We start from the raw sequence: 17,669 nt of genomic DNA, 5'->3' as shown, positions 1-17,669 counted from the left end.
ATGCAAGAGCTGCATATAATATATAACAAGGCTTTGGTATTGTGTCGTGAGTGTATTTTAACAGCAAACATGTAAAAATTTACATCACAAGGTCATCTTTGAAGTCGATGTTAAAATTTATACGTATAATTAATGCTCATAAATAGCTGAGTAACTAGATGCGAGGGAGAGGATTCACATTTGCGTTTCTGTTTTAGATTTTGACTTTCCCATTGAAGTTAACAGGAAAAACTGCAGTAAACGTGAAGCATATCCGCCACGTGTAAACATACCCTTATAATATTAGGTTAAGTTATCTCTGACTTATTTAATTATTTTTTTTTTTTTAAACAAAAAAAAAAATGTAACTGGACAAAGTGCATGGTTATCTACACACTTCAGTAGCCACCAAAAATATACAGAAAGCACAAGGAAGTGTATACAAATCTGGCATATTGTTTAAAACCTATGAATCTGCTGGATCACATGTTTTTGTTTTTTTTTAACAAAAACATATACCATCCTAAGATACCATGAATGTAATATGAATCCACACTGGTGGCTTATTTTTTTTTTTTTATGTAGAATGAGCTAGGTATGACATTTTCTTCCAGGCTTCTCTATAGAACTTGTAAAAAAAGAGGAACAAGTGTATGCACCATGAAATCTGTTGCACAGGACCATACTACCAACAGATGCCTATAAAAAGTGTCAGCAGAATTATGCTGCGGCATATGTTGGCGCTATATAAATGATCAATACCATATCTTTCTTAATGTCCTAGGCAAGTCTAGAGGCGTATACCCAGCAAGAACTCCAACATTACTGGCTTCCTCTTACCTTTGAGGTGGAATATCTGGCACACTGACTGTTGGTACCACTGTACAAGTTTCAGTCACAGCTTTTTTGGATTTCTTAGCTTTTTTCCTAACTTTTGACTTTGACCTCATGGACTTATCGGTCCCTTTTCTGCAAATGCCATTTTTAGACTCTGGTTCTTCATAAATATTTAAAGGCCTCCTGATACAACCTGAAGGAGTATGGGCATCACAGTATGCAGTCTTTTTTACAGAAAATGTGGTACCACTCACAGTCACTTCCTTCACAGGCTCCATTTTCATGTAGAGCCCAGCCTTTTGAGCACAGGTTACATGAAAAGCTGTGTAACAGTTAGCCTTATGGCACTGAATGCAGGCACCAACACCTTTTTTCTTGCAGAGGTAGCAAGTTAACTTCCATCTTGCCGGGGGAATGTTACGAACACCGTCAATCGGTTCAATAAAAACTGTGTTTGCAAACCCTACTTCCGGTATCCATAGAGCACAAACAACATGTCCCCATCGATCATCATCAGTCTTTTTGAAGGCACCTCCCCTGTTTGGACACAATACGCACTCAATAGATGTATTCCGTGACTGTAGACAATGTCTGCATAACCACTGTCCTTCTGGGATGTATGGCACACCATAACACTCTTGATGTACTGCTAAGTTACACATATCACAAAACAAGATTACATTACTATTCTGACATTCACCATCCATGCAAATACAACACACAGCATCCTCATCGATTAATGACTGCTGGTCACCCTGCTTTTGGTTTTCAAAGTACGATTCTTTCTCAAATCGGTCCATAAGAAACTCAAATATGTCTTGAGACACTACAGAAAAGCCATCACTTTTCCTTTTCTCGTTTATAATTTCCAACCATGCATAATCCTCTTCATCCATGTCGTATTCCACTTCTTCATCTAACTCTTCGGAGGACTTTTCCTGAAATTTGTAGTATGCAGCAGGCCTATGGGGCGCAGATGGGGGGCTACATTCTATGACACGTACTTTGGGCTCTGGAAGAGTGCTGGTGGTCGCATGACCATGAGTGGTTGGAAGAACTTCACTTTTCTTTTTTGCTTTGCTCGCTTTGTGTCTTTTAGACCGCAGACAAACCTGGGGTGGTCGCTCACTGTTTTCTTTATTGCTATTGCATTCACTCATTTCTTGAGCAGTGGGATCATCATCAGAAATAATGTCTAGAGGATCAAATATACTGATTCTGTGCAAGCGTCCTTCGATTTCAATTTCAACCATTCTCTGTGCCTGGGCATATGTCAAGGTCTCTCGAGTCGGGGAATGTTTAATACTACACGGAGAGGTAGACGTTCTAGGGGTAGAAACCCTATGCCAACGTCCTTTTCGCCTCATCTTGGGAAATCTAAAAAAAAAATTTAAAAGATATTACTTGATAAATCTTAGCAATCCAAGAGTATTATACATTATAGGAAAATAGGGAAATTTAAAACCTTTTTAGATAAAATATGGACACTCTTATACAAACATGCAAACATGCTCATAGCAGAACTGAACTACCTGCCATTTCCTCTGAGAGATTCAATGACAACAAGCATAACTTAACATAGGGCAGGATTGCTATCTATTCAGCCTTCTCCTATCTGAGGTGGCATAGACTGGATTCAGGGGGCCATAATACAGCAACATTTCTACATTTGGCTCTCCAGAACATATGTTGATGATGGGGACAGAAGTGCAGTAGTCAGAGGTCATATATTCTAGCTCCATGGGAGGGGGGGGGGGAGGCTAGGCTCAGAAACTGAATACAGTGGTACCTTGATTTAAGTGTAACTTGGTTTAAGGGCGTTTTGGTTTAAGAGCTCACAGTTTTTGAAAATTATGAATTGGTTTAAGAGCATTGCTTTGGTTTAAGAGCTCCCTGTACTGGGTGGGAGCGCGAGTGGAGGAGGGGCATGGTCTGCATAGCGAGGTCTACAGCACTTTACTCTGACCCAGGAAGTCTCCCTCACCTTCCAGATCATAGCAGATCCACTTCAGGCTGGGGCTTACATCAGGGGATAGGACTGTGGAGGTAATCTCATAGCTGTAACCCCTCTCTCCCCAGACAGAGTGCTGCATGTATGTGCCCACATTTGCCCTGCTCTTTCTTTCCTGCTCCCTGCAGTCTCTGTCCGCCCTTGTGTTTCCCATCCTCTCCATTACTGTACAGTAACTTATCATATAACATATTTTGCAGTTTTTGAATGTTTATTTAATCTGTTCTACATGTTATTCAGAATAATCATTTTTGGGGTGTGGAACCAATTGTCTGCATATCAGTGATTTCTTATGGGAAAATTTGCTTTGGTTTAAGAGTGGATTTGGATTACAAGCACGGTCCCGGAACGAATTATGCTCGTAATCCAAGGCACCACTGTACTCGTGTAAGGTCCAGGGTTTTATCTGCTGACAAGCATTTGCATAGGATATGCTTAGAAATGAAAATTTCCTGCAGACACTTAAAGGAGCTGTCCAGCCTCTTACTTCGTGGGCTCAGCATCTCCTGGTCCCGCTTTATACAGACACATGACCATGCCGCCAATCACTATGTCTAGCTGGTCACTGTTGAAGCCAGTGATTGGTTGCAGTGGTCACATGTCCATGTCACAAGGGATCAGGTTGGAAGGAGGGTACAGCAAGGACAGGACACAGTGATGCTGTTTTTTAGATCAGAATACCTCTCTCCAAAACAAATAAACTATAAGGTATACTTTCACAAACTTAATACTTCTAAATTTAAGTGTTCATGTAGGATACTAGATTTAATGAGGTTAACAATTTCAAGGGTATCTGGCAACTCGAACTACACTTGTACGGCCAGTTATTAACATAAGACACTACAGGACATGACTTCCCTCAGATCAGGTCATCAATGTTTGAATGGCTGATCAATACAATATAGGAATAGGAGCAGGCGGCAGTACCACACCTGATACAAGCATCATCAGAAACACAATTGGGCTAGAGCTTGCACCCATAACAAGGACGCATGCAACAAGCCTGGGCCTTAACTTTCCCACTTAAGGGTCCATTTACACAGAAAAATTATCTGACAGATTATCTGCCAAAGATTTGAAGCCAAAGCCAGGAATGGATTTAAAAATAAGAAGTCTCAGGCTTTCCTTTATGACCTAGTCCCTGTTTATAGTATGTTCCCGGCTTTGGCTTCAAATCTTTGGCAAATAATCTGTCAGAATCTTTCTGTAAATGGACTCTAAAGGAAACCAATCAGCACAATTGTGCTGACATGGTTCCCAGCAGCACAGTATAGAACTACTGTGCAGCTCCCCAAACATAGCAACCCCTGTAGTGGGAGTTTTATTACGCCTCGTGAGTGCCTAGTTACTGGGGAGCCACCAGTAACTAGTCATGGCTCTTGTGCTGATATGGTTCCCTTTAAGATAGAAGGGAAAAAAAAAAAAAAGAACATATACACAATATAAAATGCTATTCTGGATTGCATTTCAGAGCAGACCACTTTTACTATTTATTTTTTTTAAACCTCACACAGCTAGTGTACAGATAAATTTCCACATGAGAAATGTGCAGCAAATACATCATGTGTGACAATACCCTGTTGACAACAGCAAGAATGGTTGTAATCCATTTAACCATAGGAAGAATTATCACCTTATTTATTCTGACTTACTGTCCTGACAAAAATTGGGTAGCATTAGTGACACACTGTAGGTAGCTGTCTAGTCTAACATTTACCATGCGTGTGCTACAAAGGTGGAGTATACGTAACAAGAGACGTCCAAGTTATTGCAGTCTCAGCACTTCCCCTCCTACAGACCGGCCCAAAAAGCTAAAATTCACCAAAGCACAAAGCTGAAGGAGAAGCCGGGTGTCTGTGCACAGGTTCCTCTATCTACAAGGGACAGGCAGCGTACTGTGATAGCGATCACATAACCTTACTGCTCAGGAGATAAGAACCACCTCCGCTACACAGATTACCAGACCTGGAAGGAGACAATCTCAGAAGTAGGAAGCCTCTATGCAAAGTTGTGGTGGGAAAGTGGAACAGGGGAGTGAGATGAAGGGTGCTGGTTTGGGGAGGGGGTGCTATAAGGAGGTCAGAATGGCCCAGATATGTCAGCACAGAGCTGTCAGTCACCCACCACTGCCTATGGTGGAGCCCCTGACCCTGTGTGCAGCATGTTACTCTCCACTATCACCTCTCTCTCAGGCTGATGGGAGATAGCTAAGCAGATTAGAGAGAGGACTGAAGCGTCTGGCATGTGGAGGAGTATATGGGGTGGCCTGCGCCTTTAAGGCCGCGCAGCTGCAGCCCCAGAGGCCGGCGCTGATAGGCAGATCAGTCAGTGTTTGATAACACGAGCAGCCTGCCACCACCTGACCCCATGGAAGCTAAACAGTTACATTCCCCCCAAACCTGGGACAGGAGCCAGCCCCGTGACGTCACTGCACCAAACACTTTTCCCGGGCCCGTTCAAATCAATGGGAGGCCGTGGAAGCGGCCGGGATAGGGGAGCAGCGTAGAGCAGCCCGCTCCGCCTGACCAGCAGCTCTCTGAGGCGACGGCTGCAAACATGGCGTCCAACAAAACAAGCGCACAAAGCGGAATACACACTCACACAGGAGAGAGAGCCAGGGAGCAGCGGTCCTCCTTCCCCTGACGCCGGCTGGGGATGGGGGAGGAGAGCGAGGCTCGGCTGTGTGCAGCAGCCGCACGGATACCAAGATGGATCACGGCCGTTGTGGGCGCCGTTACCTGCGGGGACACGGGTGACAGTCCTGCTAGCACCTAATGGCGACGGATCGTTCTCCCAGCTTGACCGCGAACTGTGGCCACCGCCACGGAGCGATCACAAAAGCTTCCCCTCCTCTCCAGATCTTCCGGTTCCCTCCCCTGACCAGTCGAATGGAAGAGGAGGGGCCACGGAAGGAGCCGTGAGCCGCGTTCCTCGGATCCGTGTGGACGTCCTAGCCTGTCCCCGGGTAGACACACGGCGGCCGCGGCTCGGCCCAGATTCTTCCTTTGAAACAAACAATGCGGTTTCGCCAGAACGCGTACCGCCCCTCTCCGCTGGACAGACGTAACGGCGTCACGTACGCTACGTGCCGCCATGATAGGGCAGGCAAGTGTTCTGCTTAGACCGCAGTGTTGTCATGGTAATCAGTGGGCGCGCTTGTGAGGGCACGTGCTTTCTGCTTTCCTTACCTACCCCCTCTCATTCTCCTCATGGTGGGGGTTTCCTGAATTTCTATCCTAGAAAGTGTGCTCTTATGAAAGGTAATAGAATCTCCAGTATATAACCTAGAGATACTAAAACTGAAGGGTATGTTCACACAAGCCAAAAGAAATACCTCAAAACTAGCAAGGGATTTGCTTTGACTGATTGTGATAGTTTCAGATGTCTCCTCCAAGCTCAAATTAATTTCAGTGTGAACTTCCAAGAGGCTGTTTGCCAAAAAATTACGCTTTATTTTGCCACATTTTTTTTTAGCTTGCATTCTTGAAACCCCTATGTTTTTCCCTACAAGTTTGTAAATTGGAGGTCTTTCTCAGAATTTAAAGCGACTCTGTACCCACAATCTGACCCCCCGGCAGGTGATGCAGTTATTGTCCTAAAAAAAAAACTTTTAAACTTGCAGCCCTGTGTCAAATTGGCGTTGGCCTAGAGTACCCATGCCCTAGGATAGCAACGTCCCTCCTCCCTGCCCTCTTCATCATTAGGAATGCCCATAGAACAATTTCTTCTATTCATCACCTGTGTGAACACTGCACATGTCGTGAATCGTTAAGGCAAACAAAATAACAAAATGTAATATACACAGGGTCTGCTATTTACAACAGGTCAATAAACTAAAGCTCCTGAGGCGCGACAAGAGGATGGTAAGCTCTTGTTTCTATCTGTTTGTCAGAATAATGGCCTAATAGCAATTAACCCTTAAAGAGGATGTACCACCAGGTACATCCTCTTTAACCTGAAGCCACGGATCAAACAGCGCCGGCACGGGGTAGCCGATGCCGAGGTCCGTTTTTCCGGACTGAGGCCCGATTCCCGTGCACGGCCCCGTTCTATGCACCAGAACTGGCCGAAGCTTAAGCAATGGAGGTAGGCCAGGCCGCCCCCAGTGGGAGGGAATTCCCTCCCCTCCATGACGCGGCTCCCTTAGAATGAATGGAGCCGCATAATACAGGGGAGGGAATTCCCTCCCACTGGGGGTGGCCCGGCCTACCTCCAGTGCTTGAGCATCGGCCGGTTCCGGTGCATAGAATGGCGCCGTGCATGGGAACTGGGCCTCGGTCCAGAAAACGGACCGCGGCACTGGCTACCCCTTGCCGGTGCTGTTCGATCTGTGGCTTCAGGTTAAAGAGGATGTACCTGGTGGTACATCCTCTTTAAAGAACCCGGTCAATTTCATTTTTTGCGTTTTTGTTTTTCCCTTCTTGTGTTTAAAAGGCCATAGCACGTGCATTTTTTCACCTAGAAACCCACATGAGCCCTTATTTTTTGCACCATTAATTATACTTTGCAGTGATAGGCTGAGTTTTTCATAAAGTACACTGCGAAACCAGAAAAAATTCAATGTGTGGTGAAATTGAAAAAAAAAAACGCATTTCTTTTATTTAGGGGTTTTTCGTTTTTAAGCCGTTCCCCCTGGGGTAAACTGACTTGTTAAATATGTTCCTCAAGTCGTTACGATTACAACAATATGTAACATGTATAACTTTTATTGTATCTGATGGCCTGTAAAAAATTCAAACCATTGTTAACAAATATATGTTCCTTAAAATCGCTCTATTCCTATGCTTATAGCGCTTTTATCCTTTGGTCTATGGGGCTGTGTTAGGTGTCATTTTTTTGCCCCATGATGTGTTCTTTCTATCGGTACCTTGATTGCGCATATGCAACTTTTTGATCGCTTTTTATTATAACTTTTTCTGGATTTGATGCGACCAAAAATGCACAATTTTGCACTTTGGGAGATCGGGAATGTGATTAATTAATAGTTCGGGCGATTACGTATGCGGCGATAACAAACATGTTTATTTTTTTATTTATATATAACATGGGAAAAGGGGCGGTATTTCACACTTTTATTAAGGGAGATTTTTTTTTATTAATAATAAAACTTTTTTTTTTACTTTAAGGGTGCCTTCACACCTACCGTATCGCAGTAGAAAATCCGCTGCGGATCCGCAACAGATCCGTAGCGGATTTAACTAAATGAATGAACACAGCATTAAATCCGCACTTACAAATCTGCTGCGGATCCGCTGCGGATTTGACAGTGCGTATTTAATGCTGTGTTCATTCATTTTGTTAAATCTGCTGCGGATCCGCAGCGGATTTTCTACTGCAATACGGTAGGTGTGAAGGCACCCTTACACTTATTCTAGAAGCCCCCCTGGGGTTAGGGCTATTCCCCCTAGGGTTAGGGTTATTCCCCCTGGGGGACTTCTAGTATAAGTACTCTGATCTCTCATTGAGATCTATGCTGCATAGATATGCAGCACAAATCCGATGAGATAGGCACTTTGATTGCTTCCAGCTGCTGCAGCCGGAAGCAATCGAGTGCCAAGCCGGGATCAGCGCTATTACGGCGCTGATCCCGGACGAAGGAGGATGTGTGGATCGCTCCTCCAGGACAACATCCCGGAGGAGTGATCCACTAGACACCAGGGATGGCTGCATTCAAGCAATCTGATGCATCGGTCAACTTTTGACAGCTGCATCCGATTACTTTATTAGCGGGCACGGCGATCGGACCATGCTCACTAATAGCTGCGGCCCCGGGCTACGAGCGGCACCTGGGACAGCAGCGGTCCAGAGCGCGGCCGCCATGCAGCCCCGCTCTGAACACATGTAGGCGGCCCTGGACGTAAGGGTACGTCCAGGGTCGCCTAAGGGTCAATTGCATTCTGACATCTCTACACAGGTGTAAAGGGTAAATTTAGCGGTTTTCATACCTTATTTTATATTATACGTCATGGTGCTTGTTCAAGTAAAAAGTCATCTTTTATCAACTGCAGATTGCGTTAAGTGGGCATTAGCACCGCTTAGCCCCGCCCACAGCGCCACCGTTGGCCCTGCCCCTCCATTACGTCATAGACACATAAGGCCCGCCCCTAGCCGGCCATTGGAACAGGCTGGCCTAAAGGTCTAGGCCCCACCCCCTCTAGGTTGTCCCACCAATGGGCATCGAGGGGGCGGGCCCTTATGCCAATGACGTCACGGAGGGCGCTCACTTAGCACAATCTGCAGTTGATAAAAGATCACTTTTTACTTGATATATAATAAGCTATAAAAACTGCTAAATTTAGCCATTAAACCTGTGTAGGCATTAGTGCAACTTAGCCCCGCCCACAACGCCACAGTTGGCCCCGCCCTCTCGCCGGCCATTGGAACAGGCTGGCTGAAAGGTCTAGACCCCACCCCCTTTATGACGGACAACCAATGGGCGCAAAGGGGGTGTGGCCAACGGGGCTTAGTGGCGCTAATGCCGCGAGGCCACGCCCACTTAATACAATCTGCAGTTGATAAAAGGACACTTTTTACTTGAACAAACACCATGACGTATGATATGAAGTAATGTATGAAAAATGCTAAATTTACCCTTTACACCTGTGTAGAGATGTCAGCATGCACAAAGGGGGTGACAGTGTCACTTTAAGTAACCAATGGATAGGTGTTAGAGATGAGCGAACCGGGTTCGGGTTTGAGTCCATCCGAACCCGAACCTTTGGCATTTGATTAGCGGGGGCTGCTGAACTTGGATAAAGCTCTAAGGTTGTGCGGAAAACATGGATACATCCAATGACTATATACATGTTTTCCACATAGCCTTAGGGCTTTATCCAACTTCAGCAGCCACCGCTAATCAAATGCCGAAAGTTTGGGTTCGGATCGACTCGAGCATGCTCGAGGTTCGCTTATCTCTAATAGGTGTACCAAGGTGGCCCTTAAGAGGGGTTATTCAGCCATGGCCGCAATTCTGTGGCTATATCAGCTAGTGGAGTGTCAAGAAACCTGAAAAAGTCGCTTAACTGTATCCAGGATGACATGGAATCCAGAGTCAAAAGAAAGGACAACCTTGCATACTTCAAGAATGTGAACTTTAGCAACAGATTATTTTGTGTGATCTCCTAACAAATTAAAGTGACTGTACCACCAGGCCCTGGCTGAAGCACTGGAGGCGGGCCGACCCACCCTTAGTGGGAAGAAACCCCAGCCCCTCCATGACGTAACTCCATTAGAATCAATGGAACCCTATCATGGAGGGGCTGGAGTTTCCTCCCACTAAGGGTGAGTCGGCCCGCCTCCAGTGCTTCAGCCTGGACCTGGTGGTACAGTCACTTTAAGCTGGCTTCAAGGTTGATGTCTCTGGTAGAAGATTTTTATGACTTAGGCTATGGTCGAGGGATAACCTTTCAAAGTATCCTTTATGTAATCTTAAAGGGAATCTGTCACTACGTTTATGGTGCCTTAAATGAGGGCAGCATTAACTAGTGGCAGAAATGCTGAACAGATCGGTGCATTACTTACACCATTTTGTTCAGCCATTTTCCTAATATGCAGAAGAATAGGATTCTTGCCACACCCCTTCCCCGTCCTCCAGTTGCTGATTGACAGCTGACTGCCTATACACAGCATGGATAAGATAACTGCCAATCATCAGCTTGTGGACAGAGTTTTCTGCTTCTCATGAATAATGAGGACTGACGCTTGTAATGGAGAGGACTACTTATTCTCCATGTTATCAAGGAGGATATCTCTGGATCGACTGCACAGAACAATGTAAGTGATACAACCATCATTCTGTTCAGCCTCTCTTTCACTAGTTGATGCTACCCTTAGATAGGATAGCATAAATATGCTGACAGAGTCTCTTTAACCCCTTAGCGACCCATGACGTGTCTGATACGTCATGGTGCCGTGGGGGGTGTTCAGAGCGGGATCCCGCTGGGACCCCGCTCTGAACAGCGCTGATCCTGGCTGACACGTGCAGCCGGGCAGTGCCTCTGTTAGCCGGCGCGGGTCCCGTTGCCGCGCCGGCTAATTAAGCACTTCAATGCAGCTGTCAAACCTGACAGCTGCATTGAAGTGCTTTATGCACACTATCCCTGGTGTCTAGTGGGTCGGATTTCCTCCCCCCCCCCGCGATGCGATCGCGGGGGGGAGATCCGTTCTTCTGTCCGTGGCGGGCCTCAGCGTCGGAATGACGCTGATCCCGACTCGGCAATAGATTGCTATGGCCTGCAGCAGGCCATAGCAATCTATGACCAATCTAATTGATCTTTGCTGTGTATATACACAGCATTGATCTCTATGAGAGATCAGTGCTATGTATATACAAGCCCCCCAGGGGGGCTTCTAGTCCATGTAAAAAAAAAGTAAAAAAGTGTTTTTATTAATAAAAAATCCCCTCCCCTAATAAAAGTCCAATCACCCCCCTTTTCCCATTTTATAAATATAAATTAATAAATATATAAATAAATAAACATATTTAGTATCGCCGCGCGCGTAATCGCCCGAACTATTAATTAATCACATTCCTGATCTCCCACGGGAAACGGCGTCAGCGCAAAAAAATTCCAAAGTGCAAAATTGCACATTTTTGGTCACATCAAATCCAGAAAAAATGTAATAAAAAGTGATCAAAAAGTCGTATATGCGCAATCAAGGTACCGATAGAAAGAACACATCATGGCGCAAAAAATGACACCTGACACAGCCCCATAGACCAAAGGATAAAAGCGCTATAAGCCTGGGAATGGAGCGGTTTTAAGGAACGTGTATTTGTTAACAATGTTTTGATTTTTTTAAAAGCCATCAGATACAATAAAAGTTATACATGTTATATATCGTTGTAATCGTGACGACTTGAGGAACATGCATAACAAGTCAGTTTTACCATAGGGCGAACGGCGTAAATGCAAAACTCCCCGAAATCAAAACAAATTCGTTTTTGTTTTCAATTTGACAGCGCAAATTATTTTTTTCCGGTTTCGCAGCATATTTTATGGAAAAATAATGCCGGTCCTTGCAAAGTACAATTGGTTACGCAAAAAATAAGCGCTCATATAAGTCTCTTGGTGAAAAAATGCAAGCGCTATGGACTTTTAAACATAAAATGGAAAAAGCAAAAGCGCAAAAACGAAAATTGGCTTTGACCTTAAGGGGTTAAAGTGTACCTATCATTATAACCTTTAAAATGTAAATAAGCAGTATATGCAAAATAAAGAAAGTTTTGCAATATACTGTACATTTTTTTATCATGCTGTACAACAAAGGTATACTTACCAGAAATCCAAGTCGTCTCCTAAAGGTTTTTTTTAGTCTTGTGCTGAATGAAAAAAAGAGACTAAACACATGATGTCTGACCTGTACAGAGTGTCTCGGCTCGATATGTCCATCAATCACATGACTGCTTTCTCTCTGAGCTCACAGATGACCTGGGAAACACGGGACTTCCTGTGTTTAGACTCTTTGGAAAAGAAAAAAACACAATAGACATAGAGGCCCCAGTAGACAAACCAGCAAGGACCAAGCCAAGAAGGCTCATTTTTGACTCCTTGCCAATAGGGGTGTTGTCTGTTGTTTTTTTCTAGAGGCTTAGAAAAACAACATTAAGGACGACTGGGTTGTAAATACTTTAAAGAGTCACTGTCGTTCAAATTTTTTGCAGAAATCAATAGTCCAGGCGATTTTAAGAAACTTTGTAATTGGAATTATTAGCCAAATCTGCCATTATCTGCATGTAAAAAGCCTTTTCCCAGGTCCCCCCTCCTCTCCTTTCTGCTGTCCACTCCTCAGAATCAGAAAATCTCGACTGGTTTTTCATCAGTCTGATCTGTCTGGTCTATGAAGAGGGGAGGGGGGAGGGGGAAGGAGCAGATTAGTGAGCAGCAGAGAGCCAGAACCAAGGATAACACAGCAGGGGAGCTATTCAGAGCCCTAATTAGAGGTCAGAGAGGTCCATGGTGCCTGTCAAAGGAGAGACCTTGGGATGTGAATGTAAATTAACTCTTTGTTATCCTGTTTTGCTGCTTTTATTTTCTCTCTCCATAGAAAAATCATGAAGACAGGGGGGAGAGCTTCAAACTGCTTTTTCATGATAAAAAGTCATTTTTCGGCTAATAAAACCAATTACAAAGTTTCTTAAAATTGCCTGGACTATTGATTTCTGCAATAAAAATTTTAATGACAGTGACACTTTAAGAACAGGCTACGTCTTACCATTAAACCCTCTACCCCCTCTAAGGTTTCTTGTCTTTTCTGTTCCCAGGTCTCCAAAGAAACAGTTGCTGGAAAAAGAGATCTTACACCTCATGGATATTGCAGCACTAGAGGAAGTGAGGGAATTGGGAGTTTACTCACCAGTTTTTCTGGTACTAAAGCAGTCAGGCAAAGGGAGCTACACTTAAGATATCTCAAGAAATACATGCTAAAAAAGTTTTTGGATCGAAATGATAAAATCTGTAAAATCCACTCTGCTCAGGGGGGATTTTATGGTGTCATTAGATCTCCAGGACAGCTTATTTCCATATTCTGATCTTGCCTGCTAAGCAGAGATAACTGAAAATTGCCCTTCCGCTTAAAGGAACCCCCTACAGTTTTCAGTGCTTCTATTCGGGATCATCTCCACTCCCCTGGTTTTTACCAAACTAGTCTCTGCTGTAGGAGCAGTTTTGAGACTTCAGGGTATATGGTTCATTCTGTATTCAGACAACTGCTTAGCTCTAGCCACATCTGCCAGTTTCCTGTTGTCACAACTTCACATCATTCTTTCTCTGTTACAAGATCTGGGATTGCTCGTCAGAGAAATCGGATTTATCGACCAAAACATTTCTAGGATTTATCGTAGATTCTTTTCAAATGAAACTGTATTTATCCCCAGAGGAAAGAGAATTCAGACACCAAAAAAGAAACTAAGCAAAGGAAGCTGCACAGCCATGTGCCGGGTGTTCATAGACTGACATACCGTAGACAGACAATAACTGAAAGAGAACTGATAGAGATGTAACTCAACCTTGGTAAACTTAAAGGGGTATTCTGGGGAAAATCAATAAATTAGCAATGGAAAGGGTTAACCAAGGTGAACCCTTTCCTGATATACTTACCTGTCTTTTATTGGCCCCCCAAGGAGATCTCCGGTCCGGTCACGTGATGGTCCAGGCTGCGACTCGCGGATCCTCTTCTCCTTCCAGTCCGGTGACGTCACCATAGCCGGCCGGCATCTGGCTCTCTTTCTTATTAGCAGCAGAGAACTGAACCCTGACTGGCTTGGTAGCGTGTAGCCAATCAGGGTTTAGTGCTGTGCGTCCCCCCACCTGCTGTACGAAGTTAGCCGGGTGCTGATCCCCCCAGGCCCCCTCCTTTCTGTATCACTACCCCCATCCTCCCGGCCCCCCTGCCTGTGCTATAAGCCCGATCCTCCTGCCCCCCTCCCTGTGCTATAAGCCCGATACTCCCCGCCCCCCTCCTTCCTATGTAATCTGTCATATTCAAAGATCGCTCACCCGTACCACCCCGGTATAACTGTGCTGCGGCGCTGGCCCCACGTATCGGCACCTATTGTAAACAGCTGTTCTCAGCTGACAGGCGCTGTGTGTGTGTGAGGCAGGAGAGAGTTCTAGCTTGCTCCGGGGGCTGGGAGGATCGGGCTTATAGCACAGGGAGGGAAGCCGAGAGGATCGGGCTTATAGCACAGGGAGGGAAGCCGGGAGGATCGGGCTTATAGCACAGGTAGGGGAGCCAGGAGGATCGGGCTTATAGCACAGGGAGGGGAGCCGGGAGGATCGGGCTTATAGCACAGGGAGGGGGGCCAGGAGGATCGGGGTAGTGATACAGGAAGGAGGGGGCCTGGGGGGATCAGCACTCGCCTAACTTGGTACAGCAAGTGGGGGGACGCAGAGCACTTAACCCTGATTGGCTACATGCTACCATGCCAGTCAGGGTTCAGTTCTCTACTGCTAATAAGAAAGAGAGCCAGACGCCGGCCGGGTATGCCGATGTCACCGGACTGGAAGGAGAAGAGGATCCGCAAGTCGCAGCCTGGACCATTACGTGACGGGACCGAAGATTTCCTTGGGGGGCCAATAAAGGACAGGTAAGTATATTAGGAAAGGGTTAACCTTGGTTAAACCTTTCCATTGCTAATTTATTGATTTTCCCCGGAATACCCCTTTAAAGGGGTATTCCCCCCAAGAGCTAAAAAAATGTAATGCTCCCTAACCTAGCTGGTCTTACTCACCAAGTCCCCCTGAGTATTTTGAGACGTCTCCCATCTTTCTAGCTGCTGCCGTTCCTGAGTTACAAGTTTTTCTAAAAGCCAATCTATATCCAAGATAGGAAACTACATTTCCCATCATGCAATGCTTCTGTCTGATGATGGTGAAGTAGCAGAGCTGAAACAATGAAGGAGATGATGACAGTGTAGCAGAGCTGAGATGGCGGTGTCGGTGTAGCAAAGCTGAGTTGGAAGTGACTGTGTAGCAGAGCTGAGTTGGCGGTGATGGTGTAGGAGAGCTGAGTTGGCGGTGACGGTGTAGCAGAGCTGAGTTGGCGGTGACGGTGTAGCAGAGCTGAGTTGGCGGTGACGGTGTAGCAGAGCTGAGTTGGCGGTGTAGCAGAGCTGAGTTGGTGGTGACAGTGTAGTAGAGCTGAGCGGAGCTTGACGCGGGCGATTGCGGGGGGCGGAGCTTGCAGCGGGCGATTGCGGAGGGCGGAGCTTGTCGAGGGCGATTGCGGGGGGAGGAGCTTGTCGCGGGCTAATGCGGGGGGGGGGGGCGGAGCTTGCCGTGGCGATTGTGGGGGCGGAGCTTGTCGCAGGCGATTGCGGGGGCGGAGCTTGCAGCGGGTGAGTGCGGAGGAGGCTATGCCGCGGGTGAGTGAGGGATGCCACGGGTGATGGGGGGGGGCGGTTGGTTGTGGGGCGGGGGGCTGTGTGCTGCAGGTGAGTGCTGGACGGTGCGCTGGGAGGCTCTGGACACAGGGGGTGAGCTCTGGGCTGGGGGTGACCGGGTGGCTCCTGTTAGAGAGACAGTGACAGCTGTGCTGATCACTGTCTCCCTTTCTAACAGCAGCCACCCCATCAGTGTTCTCAGTCACTTCACTGTGCTGGGACTGAGAACACATGGTGCCGACTCCGAGGGTGGGGGCCAGGAGCAGGAAGCGTGTCGGGTTGGACTGAGGTCTGATGATTCTATGCAATCCGTGGGGGTGAATGCAGCTGGATAACGCCAAAACTGTGCTGAATCCATAATAACTGTATATTGGAAAGATTGAAAGCTACGGGTGGGCAGCGTATTAATGCAAAAATAATTTTTTGGGGGAATACCCCTTTAACCCCTTGCCTCTAAAGCCTGTTTTGGCCTTAATGACCAGGCTCATTTTTCAAAATCTGACCTGTCTCACTTTATGCGTTTATAGCTCAGTGATGCTTTAACGTATGCTAGCGATTCTGAGAAGGAAGGGAGCGCCAATTAGCATTTTCAGTTCAGATTTTGCTGAAGAAGTTTCTGAGCACCAGGTGCGTTTGTAGTGCCCCTGTAGTGTCCGCAGAAGAGAACCCCCCCAAAAGTCACCCCATTTTGGAAAGTACACCCCTCAAAGAATTCATCTTGGGGTGTGGTGACCATTTTGACCCCACAGGTATTAGAGGAAAGTATTCAAAATAAGACAGTAAAATTGAAAAACTATAATTTTTCCAATAATATGTTCGTTTAGGGTACAAACCCACTTGGCGGATCTGCAGCGAGACTCCATGCTGCGTTTTTGCAGCGAGACTCGCTGCAGATCCCGGCCCTATACTTTTAATGGCAGACAAACACGCAGCAGGGATGTACATCCCTGCTGCGAGTTTGTCTGCAGCCCGCCCCATTAACCCCCCGGCCGCCGGAGCTGATACTTCACCTGATCCCGGCTCCGGCGGTTCCCGATGTCTTCAGCAAGCCGGAGCGGGGACCAGGTGAAGTATATGCTTCAGGCAGCCGCCCGCAGCCCCGGCCGCCCGATCGCCCCCCCGCAGCCCCGGCCGCCCGATCGCCCCCCCCCCCCGCAGCACCGATCGCACGCCCCCCCGCAGCCCCGGCCGCCCGATCGCCCCCCAGCCCCCCCCCCCCGGCAGCACCGATCGCACGCCCCCCCGCAGCACCAATCGCACGCCCACCCGATCGAGCGGCCGGGGCTGCAGGGGGGCGTGTAAGCGATCGGTGCTGCGGGGGGGCGTGCGATCGGTGCTGCGGGGGGGCGATCAGGCGGCCGGGGCTGCGGGGGGGCGGCCGGGGCTGCGGGGGGGCGATCGGGCAGCCGGGGCTGCGGGCGGCTGGCTGGAGCATATACCTCACCTGGTCCCCGCTCCGGCTTGCTGAAGACATCGGGAACCGCCGGAGCCGGGATCAGGTGAAGTATCAGCTCCGGCGGCCGGGGGGTTAATGGGGCGGGCTGCAGACAAACTCGCAGCAGGGATGTACATCCCTGCTGCGTGTTTGTCTGCCATTAAAAGTATAGGGCCGGGATCTGCAGCGAGTCTCGCTGCAAAAACGCAGCATGGAGACTCGCTGCAGACCCGCCAAGTGGGTTTGTACTCTTAGTTTGAAATTTCTCAATTTCACTAGGAACAGGGGAGAAGCTGCATGCCAAAATCTGTAACGCAGGTTCTCCTGAGTAGAACGGTACCCCATATGTGGGCATAAACCACTGTATGGGCACCCAGCCGGGCTCAGAAGGAAAGGAGCGCCAATTAGAAACTTCTTCGGAAAAATCTGAACTGGAAATGCTGAGCGCCAGGTGCTTTTGCAGCGCCCCTATAGTGTCAGCAGAATAGAACCCCACCAAAAGTCACCCCATTTAGGAAAGTGCA

The 17,669-nt window shown here is 47.2% G+C and overlaps 1 protein-coding gene across 4 annotated transcripts in view; it reads right to left on the bottom strand.

Annotated features, from left to right (window-relative positions):
• The window catches only part of BRD1 (bromodomain containing 1), a 45,887-nt gene extending 39,957 nt beyond the window's left edge, over nucleotides 1-5,930 (bottom strand). The window contains exons 1-2 of one of the 4 annotated variants that reach the window (XM_069976963.1): nucleotides 5,566-5,930; nucleotides 820-2,193 (exon numbers count right to left, since the gene is read on the bottom strand). In XM_069976963.1, the coding sequence (XP_069833064.1) occupies nucleotides 820-2,183 (1,364 nt within the window). In that variant the 5' untranslated portion in view covers nucleotides 2,184-2,193; nucleotides 5,566-5,930. Of the gene's footprint in view, nucleotides 1-819; nucleotides 2,194-5,428; nucleotides 5,534-5,565 lie in introns of those variants that run through there. The other 3 variants (XM_069976955.1, XM_069976937.1, XM_069976946.1) reach the window with 3 other exon arrangements.
• Nucleotides 5,931-17,669: the final 11,739 nt, after the last annotated feature.

The sequence above is a fragment of the Dendropsophus ebraccatus genome, chromosome 1 (assembly GCF_027789765.1).
Source record: "Dendropsophus ebraccatus isolate aDenEbr1 chromosome 1, aDenEbr1.pat, whole genome shotgun sequence".
Classification (NCBI taxonomy): Eukaryota; Metazoa; Chordata; class Amphibia; order Anura; family Hylidae; genus Dendropsophus; species Dendropsophus ebraccatus.
Note: the sequence above shows the minus strand (reverse complement) of the source record. Positions and strands in the feature narration are given on the sequence as shown.